At 38.5% G+C, this 23,867-nt stretch overlaps 2 protein-coding genes across 3 annotated transcripts; both read left to right on the plus strand.

Annotated features, from left to right (window-relative positions):
* Positions 1-2,214: 2,214 nt before the first annotated feature.
* LOC119788426 (potassium channel subfamily K member 16-like) lies at positions 2,215-5,602 on the plus strand. 2 transcript variants are annotated; one of them, XM_038292758.1, is made up of 5 exons: positions 2,215-2,838; positions 3,652-3,766; positions 4,120-4,286; positions 4,421-4,542; positions 4,724-5,602. In XM_038292758.1, exons 1-5 carry the CDS (start codon positions 2,626-2,628, stop codon positions 4,869-4,871), a joined length of 765 nt encoding a protein of 254 aa, XP_038148686.1. In that variant the 5' UTR covers positions 2,215-2,625; the 3' UTR covers positions 4,872-5,602. The 2 variants fall into 2 exon arrangements, with proteins under 2 accessions (XP_038148686.1, XP_038148685.1); XM_038292757.1 differs by having other exon boundaries at positions 2,218-2,838; positions 4,374-4,542.
* Positions 5,603-7,556: 1,954 nt separating this feature from the next.
* kcnk17 (potassium channel, subfamily K, member 17) lies at positions 7,557-19,673 on the plus strand. Its single transcript, XM_038292722.1, has 5 exons — positions 7,557-7,772; positions 13,445-13,559; positions 18,012-18,178; positions 18,270-18,438; positions 18,531-19,673. Exons 1-5 carry the CDS (start codon positions 7,557-7,559, stop codon positions 18,782-18,784), a joined length of 921 nt encoding a protein of 306 aa, XP_038148650.1. The 3' UTR covers positions 18,785-19,673.
* The last annotated feature ends 4,194 nt before the right edge of the window (positions 19,674-23,867 follow it).

Here is a 23,867-nt window from a genome sequence, read left to right on the forward strand (position 1 = left end):
TCTGCTTCTGTCTCCTTGAACCCCAGTCGGCCTCTGCAGATGGCCGCTCACACTGAGCCTGGTTCTGCTGGAGGTTTCTTCCTGTTTAAAGGGAGTTTTTCCTCTCCACTGTCGCTACAAGCATGCTTAGTGTGAGGGATTGTATTTGAGTCAATGAGTCAATGCAATCAACTGGTTTTCCTTAGATAGAAAACTTTGTATCAATTTGACTGTATGATCTGGTTGAACTGTAAAGTGCCTTGAGATGACATGTGTTGTGAATTTGGCGCTATATAAATAAACTGAATTGAATTGAATGTCAGCCCACTCCCCTGTAACTCCCAGCAAAATCTTCTCCCTGAGCCCAACATATTTCTTTTACTCTGACTTTCACTATATTACAGGGTCTGACCAGGAGATGACATTTCTCTTTAGATCTTAATGTCCACAAATCATGACCGAATATTTAAGTACAAATATTAATGTTTAAAAATCAATTTTAGGGGACCAGCCAAGGACCCATCAAGGAAAGGGGGAAAATTTTGAATGGCTGCCACTGAATGCAATAATTATTATGCTATCCATCCGGATTAAGTTTATCATTTTTCCATGACATCACAAAAGGAAACATTGCGATACCCAAAACAGACACCTGATCTAAACCAAACAAGTTTAAAGGAAGTTCTACCAAATACTAAGGAAATGTATGTAAATTTTGTTGGCTGTTAAAAGTTGTGTCTGCAACAAAAGTTAAGGCAATGCTTTTAAGATGTTGGCTTTGCTGCACTTCCATGACTTCGGAGTAACCACCATGTTCTGCGTCTTAGCTGCATTACATAACAACTTTATAGTGTGACCGCATCCTGGTGTGTCCCTTAGAGCTGTATAAGGCCAGAGGCCAGGGTGTGGTGCAGTTTCAAAATCATCATAGGAAAATGTAAATCACTAGTAAAGCAGTGAGGCCATCTGAAGGCATTTCGAGGTTATGATAAATATTGGGGTCTCTTTAGCATTCAGCCATTTCTAATCTATCTAATCTATGAGACCCGGCTCCACGGTGGACCAGTTTGTAGCGCTGTTGCCTCACAGCAACAATGTACTTGGTTCGATTCCAGACCCGGGGTCTTTCTGCATGTTCTCCTCGTGCATGTGTGGGTTCCCTCCAGGTACTCCTCTCACATGACTCTGGTACATGGGATGTCCAGCTCCACTCTTTTAGAAACGTAACATTTTGGCCATTTTATCTCGCATAAATAGCTTAGGTTCAGTTGAATTTGATACATGTAAAGCCAGTCTGGAAAGGTTCATTTTCCAATCTTGCCACAACTTCCACACGGAATAAAAACATTTTCAGAACATGAGTCGGTCACCAACATTCTTCACTGTGTGTGCTTAAATGATAGATCTAACAGTGCTCCTCAGGATGTTCTATGTTTTACGTTCCAACTCTGCTACCTCTCCAAACCTTTTTCCTGACCTCTTCAGTGCACCTACCAAAGCTTTTAAGGCTTTCACTGAACAGCCTTATTTCTAATTAGTAATGGCAGATGTTTTACACTAGATTTTAAGTAGAGATCACATGAGATCTCAAATACATTACAGTTGTACTGCTCCACTTAAGATGCCATCTGATCTGCTCTTCACCTGAGCCTTGCACAACTGGAGGGGAAGAACACAGACGGGGGATGCTGTTCCTGGACTTAAGTTCAGCTTTCAACACCATCAACCCACAGCGTCTGATAGGCAAATTGAAACAGCTGGGATTCAATAAACCCCCCTGCAATAGGCAGCTAGACTTCCTCACAGACAGACCTCGGTCATTCTGGGTTGGAGAGCACACCTCTGATGTCATCAGTCTAAGTACAGACTCCCCCTCCCCCCAAAATACGGCATACTTGCACCATATATATTTAATGCTCTAAACTTCCATATCAATGCGTTTTGCACCATGATTTTTCTCCTACACTGTTTACATTGATAACTTCTGCACTTTATGAAATGGAAATGTTCATTTCACTGCTAAGCTGCTGCTCATTTACTGTCTGAAAGCTGTACAAAACTAAATTTAATAAAAGTTGTCTAAGTCTAAGTTATTTGATTTACATGATTGCAGTTTTTTCTTGTATCATTTTACTAACATATTGACAAATTTAATTTATAAGATTTAAGTATCTCCAAAGGAGAAGAGTGGAATCAGCTCTTTGCATTTGAGGGTTCCCGAAAGTGGTGGAAAGCAGGTGAAACATTAACTTTTGTTCTGCTGACAAGATACTGCCACTGCTTCCTTATTAGTGGAAACAATGGAAGGCTTGGGGCCAGATGCCGCTCGCTAATGGAGGAAAAGAGTTAGTCCGCTACCTCGGCAACCCACAAATCACCACCTATGCTGCTCTGACCAATCAGACAGAGGACATTACTGTCCAGAGAGCGGTGCGACATCAGACTCAGCAGCTGTGATGTTCAACAGAACTACTTTTTTTTAGATAATATCCTCTTTCTTTTTAAATGATGCCCATTTTTAAAGTAACAGGGAATCTATTTGGAGAACTTTACAATAGATATTTAACCTAGATATTTATTCAGTCTACTTTTCAAAGTAAATCTCTTTCCTAAGCTTTTGTTCTTTTCTGGCACTGCGGTGGGTTGATGGCGTGGTTTCATCTGGCTCTGGTCAAAGTGAATTGGACAGCACTTTTAATTTTGGCCCACTTCACTTACCTGCTGATGGGGGCCATCGTCTTCCAGCTGCTGGAGAGAGAAGCCGAAAGCAATAACCGCAACCACTTTCAGCTGGAGAAGCTGAATTTCCTGACTAATTACACCTGCTTGGATGGTCCTGCCTTGGAAAAGTTTGTTCAGGTCTCCATTTGATCTTTTCTTCTTTTTAATTGTTGAATATTTCTTAAAGTGAAGAGATTCAGGCTTTTAGATGTACTTCTGACTTTGTGGTTAACAAAGGCTTTCGTCCTATTCCAATAAAACCAATTCATTATGAAAATATTTGTCAAAATTGGCGTGTGAAGCTGAACAATCGATTTTATTATTAGGTCAGGCGCAGGGCAATAAATGATTTTACGGCAACTGTCCTGATAAATCAATAAGTATGTCATCATTTCTAGCATTTAACAACATAATTACTCCAATGACTCTAAAAGGTTTCATTCTCGTATTTAAATCCTACTTGATCAATGTATCTGGCCAGTTTAAACATTAACTAAAATAAAATGTTTTATTTAAGAATTTTCATAAAAATGCCTTGTATAAATAAACATTTTGACAATGGTGATACTATTTAATTAGTTTATTCAATGTTACCTTCTTTTTGCCGTTAAGTGGTTTTTTAATGTTATCAAAAACCCTGCTTTATTTAGAATTACTATGTAAAATGGGAATGAACAACATATAACTTGTGTTAAATACCTAACTGCTACAGTAGTTGTCTAGTTGTAAATTTAGACCCAACAGGAGAAAATTAATTGGCCTAGTTGAAATAGAACACGCAGTGCTCTTGTAATTGTATACATTTTTGGAAAATTCCAGAGGCAGTTTAAGTGTAAATTCACAAACAACCATCTACATCTCACATCTTTGTGTTATGCAAGTTGACTTCTTTTCAATGCCTGGGATCATTGTTGATTTATGTTTTAATGCCTTGTTTTGCCGTGTCTGCAGGTAATTTTATATGCCTGGGAAAAGGGAGTGAACCCTTCAGGCAACTCGACAAATCCCAGTAACTGGGATTTCAGCAGCTCCTTCTTTTTTGCAGGCACAGTCGTCACGACCATCGGTAAAGAGCTATGATAACAATGCTGCAAAAACAATCTATAAATAAATTTTAAATTAAGTGCATTTATTTTAATTTGAGTAGGTAAATAAGATGATCTGCCAATGGAATAAGCATCTTTGCACTTGAAATAAGACTATGCAATTTTTTTTTTTTTTTTATGTAAATTGTCTTGCTCCATTGGCAAAGTGTCTCACTTACCTCCTAAATTCAAGAATAAATGCACTTAGTTTAAGAACAATTTACTCATCTAGATTTCGATTTTTTCCAGTGAAGGTCATATGTTTTAAATCTTTCATCTCTTTAGTTGCTGTACATGCTGATGCATCATCACATCCTGTCTGTTTGGTTCACAGGTTATGGTAACCTCTCGCCGAGCACCGTGGCCGGTCAGGTGTTCTGTGTGTTTTACGCACTGTGTGGCATTCCTCTGAACTTGGCTTTCCTTAAACAGCTGGGCAAGAGTCTCACCATCCACCTTGGTCGACTGGAGAGAGGGATGGTGGCAGTGGTTCCTCACAAGGTGCTAATGTGGTTCTGTTTGCTCTGTGATGCAGCGTAGAACTGATGCTTGTGTGCTCTGGCTAAATTAAATGTTGTTCTCTCCCAGAGAGCAGTGGAAGCCCTGGCAGTGAGTTTATTCTTTATCACCGGCAGCCTGCTGTTTCTCGTCATCCCTCCTCTGCTGTTCAGTTACGTGGAAGGCTGGACATTCGGAGAGGGCTTCTACTTTGCTTTCATTACCCTCAGCACCATTGGTTTTGGAGATTATGTGGTGGGTGAGTACAGAGGGTAAACAAACCACTAATGTGCTGGAAAGGCCGCAGCAGTTGCCTCTTTCTATCTCAGGCTCCCCCAGTCCCTCTCTGTTGTATAAGTCAGTGAGGCATTGGAAGATTAATGTGTGCCATGAGCTCAGGCAAACTCACTTAACACGTTCTTACATGTTTCTGCTTAAAGGCACCGACCCAGGGAAGGACTACATCTCGCTGTACCGCTGCCTCGCAGGCATTTGGATCATCTTTGCGCTCGCTTGGCTCGCTCTTATCCTCAACATGGGAGTGCGAATCATGGAAAACTTTGTTATCCTTACTCATCCGGGCTTTAAGAAGCATGACGAAGAAGACGAGGAAGTGTCTGCCAGTAAACTAGAAGCCACATCAAAAATTTGACTATGGACTTTGAAATTATTTGCAAGTTATACTGATTTGCTGTTAAATATTGTATTTAGTTTTTAAACTGTATTCTAATAGAGGATGAGGCAAAAGCAGTTTTCATATGTACATATATTAGTCATGTATATTGCCTTCTACCTCAACGTTAAAGTCTGTGATCCGGAATCATATTTTTTTTTCCATTCCCAGATGTGTGTTTGTATACTGCTCCTAGTGCTCTTCTGATTCCCACCCGTATGATTAGATGTTCAAACAGGATACTCTGACCTGAGCTCATTTCATGGCTTTGTGTGTGTGTCTGTGTGTGTGTGTGTGTGTGTTCGTTGATGTCGGTCTACATCTGTGCTTGTGTGCTGATGGGAAACTGGTGAATTGAGCACGGACAGCTATCTTAAACCAACACATTAATCAAGATGGTGATGCGGAGTGGAAAAAGGAGGATGACTCTCACCTGTCTCTGCCTTATTTATTTATTTTTTTAACTAAATGAAACGCAACAAAATCCACATATTTGATTTAAAAGTAGAGCGCCTGGCAGCAATCTTCATAAAACCTGAAACATGGAAACATTTGTCATATATTACAACTACAAACATTAAAGAATTTTGTTGGGATTTCTGTATTGTACCAACATAAATGGTTGCATGATAATAAAATATGAGTAAGAAGATCCATCCATCTTCTTCCACAGTCCTTGTCAGGGTCGCGGTGAGACCGGTGCAAATCTCTGGCAGTCTATGGGCGAGAGGGGGGTGTAAAACCTGTACAGGTCGCCAGTCTGTGGCAGGACAGAGTAAGAAGATATGTGGTTTATTTTACATAAAACCTAAAAAAGAATCATCTTTGTTTTTTGAGAACCATCTTTGCATTATACCAAAGGAACATTCAGGGTTTTAGGGGTATGTCCCGAAGACCTTTCACCAATAGAGACATTTTTACCCCTTTTTCTTTTCAAAATGGCTCACCCTTTGTCAGACAGTATAGTTATTGCCCTGAAGCCGTATTTTTCAGGACCTGTTTAATGCAAATCAACCATATTGAGCTTTTATCAAGTAAGGGCTGGTTATACTCCCACAGCAATGTGTCGCAGTGAGCTTGTCGCAGAAATGACCCAGATAGTTTTGATTTATGCCCAATTTTGAGCGTGGCCTGCGCTATGTTATTCCACGCCACAACGCAAGAGGGACAACCACGAACTAGCTGTGGGTCTAGATATGGCAGAGGCGGTGAGGAAGTGGAAAAACGTAAGGGCAAAGTTGTGCAACGGAAGGACATGAGGGTGGAAAAAGGGTCCCAGCATTCTTTCACACCTCGCTCTTCTAGCTGGTCCATCTTCACGAGTCGTTTTCCACAATGGCGGTCGCTAAGGTACCAAACAGGAAATATGCACAGTGTAGAGTGGATGTTCCAGGCAGATAATCACCGTCCTTTGTAGAACAGAGATACAGAGATCGCCATTTAGTTTTTCTGCCTGTTCCTACCCGACTGATCTTACCCATTGAGCAACATGCCATGTATTACACCTTTATTCTAAACCATTTAGCTATTTTTTATCTTCCCATAGACTCTGACCAGCTTGTCTGTGTCTGCTGAAGAAATGATCCTCACAGCATAATGCTGCCTCCATGAGTTAAGGGGGATAAATGTACAGTGTTAGCTTTCAGTTTTATGCAATGTTTTGCATTCTTACCACATGAGTTAAACATTTCCTCCCTCTTTAGCTATGGATATTTTATGCTTCTTTGAATAATGACTTTCTTGCTTAGTTTGTCATTTTTTAGAGTATGCTCACGTTTTTTGTAAAATGGTAAATGGCCTGTACTTTTATAAAGCCTTTTTAAGTCATGGGACTCACCATGGGAATGTAGTGTAAAATACAAGCTAGGTCAATAGTAGTGGGAAGCTACGATGTTGCTACAGCTGGCCTGGGATACACAGATATAAGCAAAGCTGCTGTGCACAGGAACCACTGGGCCTGCTGACCACCATTGCTAGGCATTGCAGGTGAAGCCATAGCACCCAAGAATGACACAGCTGGGGCTTTAACCCCAACACTCTGGTTTCAGGTGAAAATCCTACATGTTACACCACTATCAACCCATTCAGCAGTAGTTTGTGAGGGGCTTTGACTTTTTAATAACCTATTACTTCTTTGGCAAATCTCTCCACAACTTATTTTTGTGGGTCTTCACGATACAGTTAATGCTCAACAGAACAACATTTATTTATTTTATTTATTCTGCAGTTAAATCATATATGGGTTGTTTCCCAGGTGAACACTTCTATGCCCAAACGATGGCCTTAAATTTATTTATTAGTATCGAGGTAAAAGGGTTTGGGTTATCCCTCAGTATGACAAAATATGATAAACTAGGGTGATTTTTTTTCTTCTTTTTTAAGACATTTTACATTCCCACTTGTGTTGCTGTGTCTCCCTCGCCTTATATTGCTCCTTTGGATTTGCATGTGAGGCCACTGAAGTGATTGAAGCAGTGGTGCACTGGAAAGGTTAATTTGCCTGCAATGCAAGTCTTGCAGGAAAACCCTCACTTCTCTTTGAACCTGACTGCAGAGGCTGAGACCGGGCTGAAAACCAGAGTTCCGACTGCCAGGCCAAGATGGGAGGAAAGGAGATGTTCAATCTAGCCCGGGTGCCATCTATTCTCATGCTCGGCATGGTTTATGTGGCCTATGTGTTGATTGGTGGTGTAATCTTCTGGGAACTGGAAGGAGAACTTGGAAAAAAGGATCCCACTCCTTTACGCTATCAAAAACAGAGTTTGTTTATGAGGTACAGCTGTCTAAACCAAGAAGGTCTGGAGGAAGTGGCTAAGGTACAGTGCTCAAAAATGTGTGAATATGATAAAATTGATCAATTGAAATAACAGTTTTCATTGCTAATAAGGTAACAGGAAGAGTTTCTAGTTCAACAGATCTTGTATATATCACAAACTGACTCCATGATAATACATGCTAAAGTTTTTCTATTTCTAGTTTTTTAGTGCACAGGAATACCATCAATTTAGAAGGCATACTCCTGTTTAAAGGGCACTGTTTACGTCCCACTAACTGCTGCTGGATGACCATTAAGCTCTCAGGCAACACTGAGTTAGAAACCCTCATGTTATTATTACAAAGACATCAAATTTAAAGTAACTTAGAAAGCCATATTGGCTTCAGTAAGCAATGCAACCTGAAACTGCATCGCAAAATGTAATTCCATATGGACCCCCTACCTGAAGACATGCCATGATGCAATCTCATCCCAGATGGACACAAAGATTGGGACAATTATGTTCCTGTTTAATGTGCTTTTGGGATGAAGCCCAGTAGGATATAGGTAAAAAAAATAAAACCCAGTCTGTCCTTTAGATGCAAAAAGAAAAACAGGGGGGTTTATTTGGTTCCTATATACCATGACAGCATCTATAATTATACAGTTATAATGTTATAATGATCTGTCTTGCAGACCTCTGGGAACTCTAATCACACTCGTCCCTTGGTTTGCATTCTGGTTTTATTGTCAGGAGAAATAGAACTTATTAAAGAAGAGCACCTTGCAGCTATGCAGCTGCATTGCAACAAAGGTATAATTCAGTTCAGTCTAATCGGGTGTTTTTATGCTTTTAAATCTACTTGGAGAAGATAAATTATGTATTTCACTGTTTTTAGATTAAAAGAACAGAATGTGAAGTATTGATGAGGTATTACGGGTCATAAAACTATTATAAATGCATGGCTTGCTGGTCCTGAATGAACAACGGCATAGAAAATAAATCCTGAAATATATTTCCTCTCTATAATCTTTAATAAGACTAAAGCAAAACTTACATTTGGATTCATCAGCTGCATTTATTCTGGTCCCTTTTCTCTTATTTAAGAGATTTAAACTGAACCACAGCTTTCAGGATCCCCTTTGGGTGTATATTCAAAACACAAGTGATGAAGCAACTTGTTGGAGTTTGCTTAATTATAGGTGCAGCCACAAACAAAGGCTTGGGAGCTCTGTTACCTAAACAAACCAAAAGGGGCTTTCAGCTAAACTGTAAACCAGTTACATAAGAGGACAGCATATAAGCATCAAAACAAACCCAGAGACAATAAGCTGAATTAGTAAAGTTTGTGAGCTAGACTGATAGGCCTGGATTTAAATTGTTTGAAGGATTATACAGAGATGTTTTGGTCACTAAAAAAATGTTGTGCAGACTGAGACAGACTCTTTTAAAACCGTCACTAGTTAATAACTCATCTGTCATAGGTTAGAAACTGGTATTAACCTGAAGAGAGATGGCTTTAATCAGCTTTTTCTAACTAATATGTTACTTGTCTTAATATTAAGATTTATATATATGTGTGGAAAGAAATCCCTACAAATGACCCAATTTGACTCCTTTTGACTTATAGATAATCATGATGTATGTTAACTATAGCAGAATGAGACGAAGAGGTGGTCTGAGAAAGTCTGGGTTGGAAATGAACCCTGACTGCAAAAATATAAAGTACTTTTGGTTTTGGATGTTTTAGATACTTAAGCTGGTTTAAAGGAAAAGAACATAGATTTACACAGGTGTCTATGATGCAAGAAAATGCAAAGGAGCTTTGTATTTTCTTCATCTAATGAATCATTAAAATTTACATGAGCTGCATTAGATTTACATCCAGAGGGATACATCCTGTAAAATAGAAAATCAACTGTAAGGAAGATAAAAAAAACATATTTGAGGTAGAAAAAATGTTTTAAACGAAACAAATAGCTTTAAAGTTTTTTTGGAAAACATTGGAAGGTTAAATCAAGCATTGCAGATGTTGTGCTTGAAAGCTTACATACACTCCCATTAAAGAAAATTATAAAGTCAAAAATAATAATTTGAAAAGTAATTATAAATAAAAATGTACTAAATTATAAAATTGCTTTTTCTATGCTTGTTTAATAAATAAGTATAACAAATAAGAACATAGATAGATAGATAGATAGATAGATAGATAGATAGATAGATAGATAGATAGATAGATAGATAGATAGATAGATAGATAGATAGATAGATAGATAGATAGATAGATAGATAGATAGATAGATAGATAGATAGATAGATAGATAGATTTTTTTCCTGCCCGTTTGGGTCCCACAATCAGAAAATATTTATTGAAGATGACATTTTTGGAAAATCTGATTTTTTTTTAAATGAATCCTCTCCTTGTCCTTCCATAATTCAGGGTGACCTCACTTCATCACTTTTTTGCTCTTATCTGTTAAAAATGCTTTCTGTGTGATACAACTAGCTCTGTGTTTTATTTTCATTGTTAATTTTACATGCATATTTACAGCTTTAATTTTGTTGCCCTTTAAGATATGGTCACCTCCCAGAGAGGATGACTGAAAACAAAGCTAGTTCTTCTTAAGTAATATATGTCATTTGTCATTTTTATTCTCAAACTTAACAACTGTATAACGGAGCCACAGGGGTGCTACATACAGTAATATTTTTGCGCACAAAGAAATAATTTGTATCAGTCTGTATCAATGGTATCAGTCAATATACACTATATTGCCAAAAGTATTTGCTCACCCATCCAAATTATTGGAATCAGGTGTTCCAATCACTTCCATGGCCACAGGTGTATAAATTCAAGCACCTAGGCATGCAGACTGTTTTTACAAACATTTGTGAAAGAATGGGTCGCTCTCAGGAGCTCAGTGAATTCCAGCGTGGAACTGTGATAGGATGCCACCTGTGCAACAAATCCAGTCGTGAAATTTCCTCGCTCCTAAATATTCCACAGTCAACTGTCAGCTGTATTATAAGAAAATGGAAGTGTTTGGGAACGACAGCAACTCAGCCACGAAGTGGTAGGCCACGTAAACTGACGGAGCGGGGTCAGCGGATGCTGACGCGCATAGTGCGAAGAGGTCGCCAACTTTCTGCAGAGTCAATCACTACAGACCTCCAAACTTCATGTGGCCTTCAGATTAGCTCAAGAACAGTGCGCAGAGAGCTTCATGGAATGGGTTTCCATGGTCGAGCAGCTGCATCCAAGCCATACATCACCAAGTGCAATGCAAAGCGTCGGATGCGGTGGTGTAAAGCACGCCGCCACTGGACTCTAGAGCAGTGGAGACGCGTTCTCTGGAGTGACGAATCGCGCTTCTCCATCTGGCAATCTGATGGACGGGTCTGGGTTTGGCGGTTGCCAGGAGAACGGTACTTGTCTGACTGCATTGTGCCAAGTGTAAAGTTTGGTGGAGGGGGGATTATGGTGTGGGGTTGTTTTTCAGGAGCTGGGCTTGGCCCCTTAGTTCCAGTGAAAGGAACTCTGAATGCTTCAGCATACCAAGACATTTTGGACAATTCCATGCTCCCAACTTTGTGGGAACAGTTTGGAGCTGGCCCCTTCCTCTTCCAACATGACTGTGCACCAGTGCACAAAGCAAGGTCCATAAAGACATGGATGACAGAGTCTGGTGTGGATGAACTTGACTGGCCTGCACAGAGTCCTGACCTCAACCCGATAGAACACCTTTGGGATGAATTAGAGCGTAGACTGAGAGCCAGGCCCTTCTCGTCCAACATCAGTGTGCGACCTCACAAATGCGCTTCTGGAAGAATGGTCAAAAATTCCCATAAACACACTCCTAAACCTTGTGGACAGCCTTCCCAGAAGAGTTGAAGCTGTTCTAGCTGCAAAGGGTGGACCGACGTCATATTGAACCCTATGGATTAGGAACGGGATGTCACTTAAGCTCATATGTGAGTCAAGGCAGGTGAGCAAATACTTTTGGCAATATAGTGTACATGCTTATCATCACAAGTTTAATATGCTTTCTCTATTTATCATAACTTAAAATATATTGTTTTGTTGAAATAAGATACATTTTACATGTAAAATGTATTGGAAGTTCAAAAGCTGACTTTCCATCTGTCCACTGTGCGTTATCTGATGTCAAATCCAAGCAACAGGCCCAAATTAGAAATAAAAAAATTCAAAAGAACGTAAGAATAAAAGGAAACCCACTTTTATGCAAATATCTTGTGAAAACTTTTAGCTCTGCTTTGCCTGCATGAGTCACGCCTTTGAGGCGTCTTTCTGAAAGTTTTCCACGTCCTGTTTGGAGAACATTTGGTTTTATTTAAAACATGTTAGAAGCAATCCCAATTTTGTGATCTATTTAGAGACTTTGCTGATAAACTTAAGCAGACAAACAGATGAATCTTTGACCATTCAATGGGTGAGAGACTGGGATTTGCTCTGTGTCAAATAAGAAAAAGCTGTCTAGTATGGATAAAAGAAGAACAGAGCTCAAGGTAGAACTGGGTGATTAATCAATAAAATCAGTCAATCAACTGTTTTGTTCATGAATGAATAAATAGGAATTTTTTTTACAGAATTTCAGACAGACAGTGTGACAAACAAACGATTCAACCAAATACACTCAAAAAAGACTAGTTAACATCAAACCAAACCAAACACTAATTTCCAAACTAATCAAATTCACCTGAACATAAATAGAAACCAAACCGTCCACAAAATAAACTTGTCGGTATATACAACCAGAGAAATACCATGATCATGGTTTTTGTACATTGGGAACGAATCACTCTTTCATCTATTGTTCTAACACAGAGCTAGTAGGGCTTTTGTTCATAAACAATATATAACAGCCGAACTAATATCTGATTAAATAATTTATTTTACCACCCCTACCGGGGAGGGCAATACACATCTTAAAGTATCAGAAATATAAAAACCCAACATATATTGGGTCCCAGAATCAGAAAATATTTATTGAAGATGACATTTTTGGAAAATCTGATTTTTTTAAATGAATCCTCCTCTTGTCCTTCCATAATTCAGGGTGACCTCACTTCATCACTTTTTTGCTCTTATCTGTTAAAAATGCTTTCTGTGTGATACAACTAGCTGTGTGTTTTATTTTCCTTGTTTATTTTACATGCATATCTACAGCTTTAATTTTGTTACCCTTTAAGGGCAGAGTCATCCTCCCAGAGAGGATGACTGAAAACAAAGCTAGTTCTTCTTAAATAATATGTCATTTGTCATTTTTATTCTCAAACTTAAGTGAGCAAAAAATAAAAAAGTAACAAAAACAAAGTGGATTTTATTAGGAAAGAAATCAGAGATTAGATTTTTAAGCCATGTCCCCCAGCCTGAGGTCTAAGATTGAAGTCAATTCCCTGTGGTAGCTTGTACAATATGAGAAAAGGAAACTTTGCATTGGTTCAAATAAGGTTTTAGCCTGATATGTACAGTAGAACAGATGTAATGTCTTCCCTTGGTGCTGAACTTTGAATTCAGAGCTGAGAAGATATTTTTCTGTGGAATGCTGATGGCTGTGGTTTATTGAGCATTATAGGTGCTCTAAAAAGTAAGCAGATTGTTATATTCAGAAGTTACGGGTGATTCATAAAGTCTGGCTGCAGTTCAAGTAGGAAATACTTCAAATATTAAAAATATAGAAAACTCCAGGTTTTCCTTTTCTCTCTTTCAGTTTGTTCAAGATGCATCAAAAGCTGGTCTGAGTTTAAAAACCAACAGCACCTCAGATGGCTTCTGGAAGTTCACCAGCTCGGCTGTGTTCGCTGCCACTGTGGTCACAACTATCGGTCAGAGTCACATACTTTTCAACACTTCTTATGACCTGGCAAAAAGATAACTAGCACAGCTAACTTTAAACCCTGTTTTGATAGTGAAATCTAATCTCACAAGAAAACCATTAAGATAAGAGATGTTTATAGATGCTGATGTTTGGAACACTCTGTCAAGATGATTAACTTTATGAGAACAGCCAGAGTAATAATTAATCCAAAGACTAGAGCTGCTACATTCACAGGTATTTTAATTGATCTAATATTACTTAACGTTTGTCAACATAATACCAAGATGGGAAAACAGCAGAAATGAAAGGGATGTAAGGTTGCTACTAATCTTGCTTGGAAGGATTGTAAGGTCATTACTGATCTATTTAAATTTCCTCATTCAACAACCGGAAAATATTTCCAAAACTTTTGAAAAATATTAATACACTTTTTCACAGTTTATTATCTTACACCTTCATACCTTGAAGTGATTTCATTACATTTTTCTCAGATATATCAACTGAAGGAGGCACAGTGTAACTGTAAAGTGGAAAGAAAACGTTACACTTGTGACAAACTGTCTTCAGCTACCCGTTCATCTGGTTTCTCAATAAGTGCAACCAACTGTCTTTATAGGTCACTTGATTAGACTCCCTGTGCATGTCAGATAATCTCAGTATAAATTCATCTAAAGACCGAGGAAACACGGGCTGTGGCATAACGGTGTCGATGTCATGATGATCTTAAGGGATCTGACCCAAAATGCAGTGAACCACTCAGAGAGACAGGGGGAATGTTTAACAGGTTTATTGAGAAGATCAACGGGGGATGGATTCAGGAAACTCAAGTGTACTGGTGAACCAGAACTGGAAGTGAGAAGGGAAGTAACAGAGGTTAGTTAAGGGTCCGTGGGAACTTTGGACGATGACTTGGATAAAGAAAAAAGGGACTCACGTTAGTGGAGAAAACTTTCTTCCCCGAATCCAGTCGGTGTGGGTTTATCCAGAGGTAAGGGGCTCGTTGGAGGGCGGACAGGTTTTGACTTGGTTGGATCCTGAGGAGCAATGAAGCGGACTGTCACTTGGTACTCCGGGAGAACATTAACGGAACATGTGGAGGTTAATCCCCTGCTCAGTGTGACATTCAAACAATCCTTCCAGGGGAAGAAGGCCAAACATCCAGCTTGCAGGATGGCTTCCTGCCGAAAGGCAAAGGCAAAAAACAACGTTAGGCTCAGTGATACAAAGTTAGACTCAGCTAATCTCAGTTTGGCTAGAGTACCCAAAACTGGCAAACACTCTGGCGACGAGGTAGTGACAATCCACTGCTCAAATAGTCTTCAGTGATGAGCTAACCAGCCACAGGTGTGCAGGAGGACCAACGAGGGCAGGGCCCCACCTGGTGTTGCAGGGAGAGAAAAACACAACCCACACAAACTGGATTCCTAACAGTGGAGAAGCTGGGTTTAGCTGATAGAATAGAACCACACATAAAGATGGTGGTTGTACATACACAAAGAGTATTGTGCAACTCCTAAACACCAAGAAATGCCCGTCCATTCACTTAAACTGAGAGGCTTTGTTTTGGTAGGTGAAACTCATTATGCTTTGTAGTTTAAAATACAAACATTTGAAGACACATGAATAGTTCAGCAAAGCATTAAATGGGAGTTTATCTCCCAGATCTGTGTATCTGCAACGGATAGGGCGTCTAGAGCAGTAACCTCTGCAGGAGAGAAACACAGGTCAGTGACCACTATAATACGAATGATTATTATGAACCTGTGCAGGGCCGTGCAGAGACCACTAAAGGGGCAGGTGCTCAAAAAAAAAAAGGGCACATCTTATCGCATTTTAGGACAGAATATTAACAAAGTCACATAGCTTTCAGAGTTTAATGAACAATGATAAATTACAAAATTGGGAGACATACAATCAAAGCTAAGGGAAATCTCTACATAGAACATAGAACTATGCATATGTAAAATATTTTATTAGTAATTTATTTCTGCAGGTCTATTTTGTTATAGGAAAGTATTACAATATTCAAACCTGCAATTTAGCCAAAGATGTAAATCAGAGCTGGACCACCAGACATATTTTGTCTTTACAGAATTAAACTGTTAAAAATGCATACAAGGGCACAATGCAACCTTTTAGTGTACTGTAATCTATAAAAAAGAATGTCTGCCTGGTTTGCTGTACTGACAGTGGAGATGGAGACTGTCCATTCAGAAAAGCAGAGCTGCTGCATCAAACTTTAACGTGGAACTGCAGAAAAAAAAAGAACAAAACAAACATTTTATTAATGCATGTCACCATGAGAAAAGCCTACTCTGTTTGTGTCTTAGTGTATTTTGTAAGTACCTATATACATTTTCTTCAATCTTTCCTCTTCGTTTTTTCTTGTCAGTTTCTCTTTTCTTTTTTTCCTCATTGTCATCTTTTCTGTGTTGAGTGAAGGTCAATGTCTTATTTATTTCAGTCTCTTGCCTTTCTTTTTCCCCCAAACTAAATTCAAGATTATGATCCAAAAACGTATTTTCCGTCATGGTGATTTAACTGTTTAAAAGCAAATTTCCATCTTTTAAGCATTTTTGCTATTTTTGTTCTCTTTTGTTCACAGCAGCAGTTTTCTGTTAGCCATGTCTTTAAAAATGTTAATAACCTCACTGTGAATGATTGGCACATCCTTCTCGATTGCCAACAAAAGAAGGTCTGACAACCGATCCTCCTTGCATAAGCTGCGCAATTTTGTTTTTAACCAGCTTCATACATTATATCTATCATATATCTATCATGGTAGTTCTGGATGAGTTCTCCTTCAAGATACATTTACCTAACGCTAGAATAAATGAAATGTACATCATGCAGCAAAGGAAATTAGAAAATCAGACATATATCCATTATGGAGATGATAGGTTTTTGACGGGCGATGTGCCCCTACTGCATAAGTAATACTGAAGAATGTCCTACTATCATTAACGACACAGGGAAGCTTTTTAGTTATCTTGCTTTGCTAGCAAAGTCATTAGCTAGCAGCTAGCTCATAGCACAAGAACAACAGCCTAATGTCTGTATGATAAAAATACTGAATCGATAGATAAGAACAGCTTTTCCTCACCTGGCTGTCTCCTCCCGCTCAGTAGTTCTTCAGAGAAAGAAATACTTTCCTCTGTTTAAACTGCTACTCTTTGCTAAAGTAGAGAAATTATACAACGTTCAAAGTTTTCCGTTGTCTGACAAGTAGGAAGCCTACTCCAGTATTTTCACCAAAAATTGTGTTTTTTAATTCACAAAAAAACTGTTCTGTAATCATTACAGAACAGTTTTTGGTGAATTAAAAAACATAATTTTCAATGTAAAAGACTAAAAGCACAGAGTAAACAGTGTTTTAGATCAAACAATACTGCATCATGCATGGGGCTCATTTGGTTTCACTTACATGTCTATTCGGGTTGACATTGGAGAGGCGGTGCAGACTGAAGACATAGCCATCCGTCCGATCATGGTTGATCTTGCTTAGGGCCAAATGAGCAGCGGCCACAGTGTAATGTGGAATATTCGCTACCTTTAGCTCCGCAGTTAGCCGCCTTATCTGACTGTGCGAGAGGCAAGTGCGTCGTCACCGGCAAAAGGTCAAAGGTAACAATGTGAAAAAAAAAGATAATAATAATAATTTCAGTACATGTGTCAAAAAAAAAAAAAAAAGGGACCAAAAGGGCACATTGGGATCATGGAGCAAAAGGGGCAGGTGCTCAAGCCCCCTTAGCCCCCCCCTCTGCACGTGCCTGAACCTGTGAGACACTAACCTGGTATAACAGTTCACTTCATAGCCAGAGAATGGGGTAGGATCCAGCCAGTGGAATGCCATCTAGATTCGGCAGGGGCCACCCAGAGTGTCCCAGATGCTGCAGCCCCAAAGAACATGCAGGAGTCCGAAGCCAGGTCAGACAAACAGATCAGAAAAGGAACAGGCAGGCTCAGAGGTTGAGAGACAGACCAAGATAAAGGTTATTTGGAAAAACTAAGGTAATGCTAAAAAACTCTCTCACCACTGAGATCAGACAAGAACAGGCAGGCTCAGTGGTGGAGAGGCAGAACAGTTCAGGATCAGGAAATCAGAAACTCTAAGGAGCTTTAAAAACACTCTAACCACTGGCTAGATACACCAATAATAATCTCAGCCCTGATAACTGGATGCAAGCAACTTAAATAGAGGCAGGAGCAGGTTGATGAGATGAGCAGTGATTAGAAACCGAGCAGAATTAGACAGGTGAATGGGATGAGCAATTATGCCAGTCATCAGTGCCAAAATCATGTCTGTGGACTTGCTTTATAATTACATGAAATGTTTTACAGGTTGTAGGACCGTGAGGTAAACTTCTATTAATTATAATTTACTGATATAATGGGAAAGTTTAAACAGTTCATCTTCCTTCAGCCAAAGGGAAAATGTTTTGATGTCTATGTTTTACAGGGTATGGAAACATGAGTCCCAGCTCAACGGCTGGGCAGATCTTTTGTGTCTTCTTTGCGCTCTTTGGGATTCCTCTTAACGTGGTGGTGCTGAACAGAGTGGGAAAGTACATGCTTGCTATAGGAAGGAATATATCTGATTTTATAGAAAGCAAAACCGGAGGAAAGGTAAGCAAGTCATGAGGATCTTGCAAGTCTTCTTTTTCCTTCTTTACAGTGTGATTGACATCACTGTTTTCTCTATATTGTCCAACTTCAGGGGTATACCCATTATTTTGTTCACCTGTTTTTCTACATCTGTGGGGTTGTTCTCTTCTTCATCATGCCAATGGCTGTGTTTAAAGAGCGTGAGAACTGGACTTACTCTCAGGCAATGTACTACTGCTTCATCACCCTAAGCACCATCGGTTTTGGGGATTTTGTAGCAGGTACTGCAGAACCCAGAGTCCCAAACATCCACTGATAATTTTAAACTTCGATGTCATATATCTGTCATATAATTCTTTGCCATGCCTTCCAGATAGTAATCCAGATATAAACTACCCTGACTGGTACAGTGTCCTCATGGCCTCATGGATCTTTTTTGGCCTGGCCTGGCTGGCTCTGCTGATCAACCACGGCATAGAAAACCTTGAACGGTTTAATGCCTTCATGAAGAAGGGCTGCTTTGGTAAGAAGACTCAAGAAGAGTCTGCCAGCACGGACGCGGATAACAACCCTGACACTCAAGTGGAAGACGAGGATCAGACCAAGAAGCCTCCACTACCTCAGTAATTAACAATGAGGTGAAGGTTCTAGAGCAGGGGTCACCAACCCAACCCAACTTCATGGGTACTGAGTCATAGAAGGAGCTATGAACTGGCAAGGTCAGCGTTCACCTAAACTCCATACATATTTTTATTGTTTCTTCTTATTTCTAATTTTCTTTTAGATGTTGTCATTTTGAAATCTCTATAAATGCTTAAATGCTATATGATGAAATCCTGCATAAATTATTAACTGAAAGAGGTACAGAATAAAATACATTTCAAACTCAGCGCACTGGTGAGTTGTTCTGTTTTCAAAAAAACGCACCCTCCAAGTGCTCCTTGAGAGCCCCTTGGTGATGACCCCTGCTCTAGTGAGTTAATTACAGGATGACTGGCCCTGTATTTAGAATTTGGATCTGGTGATCGAGTTCTGTGTTATCAGGCTGTAAATGCTGTAATTCTTTATAATCACCAATTGATTGACACAGGGCTAATTAAAGGTTGTTAAGTTTTGACTATCTTTCTCCAGAGCCAAGGAGTGGCTTAAGAGTGGGATAAGAAAACATGGTTCATTGTTGTCCACAAAGGAGATAGAGTTTGTGTAGTTTAAAAATAAAATAAAAAACAATCCACTGGACTTTGTTTCCAAGTTTGAAGACCTTTCCCTTTCCACAATTCAATTCAAAATTTCAGAAATAGCATTGAGTTCGAGGTTTGAAATTCCCTGACATTTAGAATAGATTTTTTTTATTTTTTTTTATTAAAATTGAAAAATTTCTAATTAACTTTATTTGGAATTACGATGACCTGGATGACTTAGTATCTTCAGCAACTTAAAATAAGTTTATATATATTTACCCTTAATTTGAGTAGGGAAATAAAATGATCTGCCAATGGAATGAGTATTTTTACCCTTGGAATAAGATTGAATTTATGATCTTGAAATAAGAGACTGCACTTATTTTAAATGTAAATTTTATTCTATTGCCAAAGTTTCTCACTTACCTGCTGAGTTTAAGAGAATAATGCACTTATTTTTAGAAAAAAAATGAGTTACTTAGATTTCAAATCTTTTATGTGCAAAATATTGATTATTTTTAAAAAACAAGTTTCATTTAGAAGTTATTACCATGTTTTTATATCCCTAAAATTTTAAGGAACCATTCTTATTTTTTTCATTAGTAGTAGAAAAAATGTATGGTAGTAAGTGGCAGTTGTACACGCACACCGCTGGGAGAGTTTCCCTCCTTTGACTTCACAGGAATAACGGAACAGATGTTTATTACATTTTTGGAAAAAAAAAGTAACATTCTTAATTTACTTTTTAAACTAACAAACCAAATCTGGGTCCATACTGTCTTTGTTTGATTTTTATTTATTTTTTATTAACTCCTTAAATTTATTTAAACACAAAAGAGGGTAGACTGTCTTTATCTTTAGTATTTTTCTTTTTTCCAAATGTGCTCCACCTATCCTGTTTTATTTATGTTTTTTAGGTGAAATATAATATTTCCCTATTGTACATTTTTTCCATAATTTTTATGGTTTTGGAGCATCCCTTTTTAAGAGCTCTTCTTTGTTGTCAATGTCAAATATTTTGATGGGCTAAAGGTAATATTTTTTATGTTATTTGTATCTGGGTTGCAAAGGTTTTAAATGTTTCTTTTCCAATGAGAGTTTCACCAAACCTTTTAACATGGGTAACAATTTTAGATCCAAAAATAAAAATTTTAGGCCAATTTGTGTACACTATACAAACAATTTAAATAAAAAGAAAGTTCAATTCAATTCAAAAATACTTCAATAATCCCATTACTGACTGCTTCCATTCTGTTTTTTGTTAAATGCATTCCACTTAAAAAGTAGTTACCAATGATGATTTGAGAACTCTCCAAAGCTTTTGACACTGTTAACCATACTATCCTGATGAACAGATCTGCCCAGATATCTGGGTTTCTTCCTACACATTAAGATGCGTCTACAAAACACAGTAAACGAGAATCTAAGGAGATGTTCTGTAGAGTTCATCAGGGCTCTATTTTAGGACACTTTTGTTTTTAACCATTACTTCAGGCCAGATAATTCAGCGGTTTACTGCTGTTTCAGAGATTCTTTTTACTGCTGCTCATCTTTTTGCTGATGATGTTCAGCTTTTCTGTTCACAAGTTGGCCTCTTTTATTAACTGCTATGTTAATATGAAGAGGTAGTTGTATAATAGCTAACTAAAAACTGAAACTTTGATTATTGCACCGGATAGTGACATGTTTGTCAATAAACAACAGCTCGGTTGTTTCGGCCTTTTTTTGCAGCATACTCTCAGAAATTTTAATTTGTTTTTTGTAAAAAACAATTAACACTGGAAAATGTATTAAATCTGATATTAGGGAAGCAGTTTTTTGTTTTTTGAGGAGTTTTTCAAAACATGAGTCACTGATGTCAACAATTAACAACATGTAAATATATTTTGAAGCCTTTGTCTAAACATAATTGAACTATTGTAATGGTCTGTTTTCTTACTTCAATAGATATGGGCTAGATCACCTTCAGGTTTCTTAAAAATGCAAAGAACTAAAATAACCCTTGCTTTGAAATCATGGTACTGGCTGCCAATCAAAACTTGGTTTCTTTAGGTTTAAACAAAGCTTTTCATCCACAGACTCTGCCCTATATTACTAATTTTATTCAAATATATGATAGACAATTATGATTAAAATGTGTTGTTTATTGTATTACACTCTTCTGTGTATTGGACTAACTTTATGTGAAGCACTCTTGTCTGTCTGTAAAAACATGCTTTATAAATAAAGTTTTACTTTACTTATCTAACAGAACAAAATAAACCTTGAATGATTCCCAACTACCATATATTGAACCCTAACAATTTGATATGGATTATCATGTCCTAATAACGTTTCTAAAATGTAATGGTTTGTGGTTTTCAAGGCTTAATCTAACTTTGTGATAAACTTAAAAGAAAAAGTTTAACTGTTCACTTTTTGTTGTTAAGGTACCTACATTGAGGCTTTTTGGCTTAAAAAAATACTTAAGGTTAATGTTAATGTGCTATTGATAAGGAAGTAGGTTGGAATAGACTAGAAACCTCCACTGGGCCATTATCTACCAGCACAGAGGTTTTGCAGCCAGCAGTCGTTGACTCATTGGAGTTATAAATATTCAAAGCTAGAGATTGTTCCAAGCTATGATTATTGACTCAAGGAAAGGAGTAGATATGTCTAATTTAGCATCAATTGTTATATATCTGTTTTAAAAACACAAGAATAAAAGTATATTGTCAAAAAAAAGGTTTTTTGAAATTAAGAATCTAAGTATGGTGTCTCCATAGAAAGAAAAAAATAAAATAAATGATAAGTGCTGAATGTCCATCTTTTTTATTTCATATGTAGCGGTTTGATATTATGTGGATGCAGACTATGGACCACTGCTTACTTTAGTTTTAGAATAAAAAAAAAAAAAAAAAAAAATGCATCTTTAGAAGAAAAAAAAAGCAGCTTTAAAAATGCATGCAAACTGAGGATAACACCTCACACAAGGTGTATGCAATATATTTGTGTTGAACTTGCCTTGATAATCACTAGATGGCAGTACTGAGCCAACAGACTAGAAATTGAGATTTGTGACAAAGAAAAAAAAGTAAAAACAGAAAAAACTTTACTATATCTGTTTAAAAATTAAATACACTATATTGCCAAAAGTATTTGCTCACCCATCCAAATTATTGGAATCAGGTGTTCCAATCACTTCCATGGCCACAGGTGTATAAATTCAAGCACCTAGGCATGCAGACTGTTTTTACAAACATTTGTGAAAGAATGGGTCGCTCTCAGGAGCTCAGTGAATTCCAGCGTGGAACTGTGATAGGATGCCACCTGTGCAACAAATCCAGTCGTGAAATTTCCTCGCTCCTAAATATTCCACAGTCAACTGTCAGCTGTATTATAAGAAAATGGAAGTGTTTGGGAACGACAGCAACTCAGCCACGAAGTGGTAGGCCACGTAAACTGACGGAGCGGGGTCAGCGGATGCTGACGCGCATAGTGCGAAGAGGTCGCCAACTTTCTGCAGAGTCAATCACTACAGACCTCCAAACTTCATGTAGCTCAAGAACAGTGCGCAGAGAGCTTCATGGAATGGGTTTCCATGGGCGAGCAGCTGCATCCAAGCCATACATCACCAAGTGCAATGCAAAGCGTCGGATGCGGTGGTGTAAAGCACGCCGCCACTGGACTCTAGAGCAGTGGAGACGCGTTCTCTGGAGTGACGAATCGCGCTTCTCCATCTGGCAATCTGATGGACGGGTCTGGGTTTGGCGGTTGCCAGGAGAACGGTACTTGTCTGACTGCATTGTGCCAAGTGTAAAGTTTGGTGGAGGGGGGATTATGGTGTGGGGTTGTTTTTCAGGAGCTGGGCTTGGCCCCTTAGTTCCAGTGAAAGGAACTCTGAATGCTTCAGCATACCAAGACATTTTGGACAATTCCATGCTCCCAACTTTGTGGGAACAGTTTGGAGCTGGCCCCTTCCTCTTCCAACATGACTGTGCACCAGTGCACAAAGCAAGGTCCATAAAGACATGGATGACAGAGTCTGGTGTGGATGAACTTGACTGGCCTGCACAGAGTCCTGACCTCAACCCGATAGAACACCTTTGGGATGAATTAGAGCGGAGACTGAGAGCCAGGCCTTCTCGTCCAACATCAGTGTGCGACCTCACAAATGCGCTTCTGGAAGAATGGTCAAAAATTCCCATAAACACACTCCTAAACCTTGTGGACAGCCTACCCAGAAGAGTTGAAGCTGTTCTAGCTGCAAAGGGTGGACCGACGTCATATTGAACCCTATGGATTAGGAACGGGATGTCACTTAAGCTCATATGTGAGTCAAGGCAGGTGAGCAAATACTTTTGGCAATATAGTGTATATCTTTAAAGGAATAGAATATATATACATTTTAGAATAAGTTTTCCTGATGCAAGTATTTCTTAAAATTACATCATCGACTAAAAGTCTACAAAAGAGGGGGCTGTTATGCATTTGTGCTTTGGCACTCTAGTCAGAATTGCAAATGTGTCTTGAGGCTCATATATCAGAAA

Source organism: Cyprinodon tularosa, unplaced genomic scaffold (genome assembly GCF_016077235.1).
Source record: "Cyprinodon tularosa strain WSP-4 unplaced genomic scaffold, ASM1607723v1 ctg316, whole genome shotgun sequence".
Taxonomy (NCBI): domain Eukaryota; kingdom Metazoa; phylum Chordata; class Actinopteri; order Cyprinodontiformes; family Cyprinodontidae; genus Cyprinodon; species Cyprinodon tularosa.

Bases quoted from the DNA above. Each gene is read 5' to 3' on its own strand.
- LOC119788426 (XM_038292757.1), top strand. From the start codon at position 2,626: ATGGCGTGGTTTCATCTGGCTCTGGTCAAAGTGAATTGGACAGCACTT. The intron at 3,767-4,119 runs GTAAAGAGCTAT...TTTGGTTCACAG, and splicing joins CACAGTCGTCACGACCATCG to GTTATGGTAACCTCTCGCCG. The intron at 4,287-4,373 runs GTGCTAATGTGG...GTTCTCTCCCAG, and splicing joins TGGCAGTGGTTCCTCACAAG to AGAGCAGTGGAAGCCCTGGC.
- kcnk17 (XM_038292722.1), top strand. From the start codon at position 7,557: ATGGGAGGAAAGGAGATGTTCAATCTAGCCCGGGTGCCATCTATTCTC. The intron at 7,773-13,444 runs GTACAGTGCTCA...TCTCTCTTTCAG, and splicing joins GTCTGGAGGAAGTGGCTAAG to TTTGTTCAAGATGCATCAAA. The intron at 13,560-18,011 runs GTCAGAGTCACA...TATGTTTTACAG, and splicing joins CACTGTGGTCACAACTATCG to GGTATGGAAACATGAGTCCC.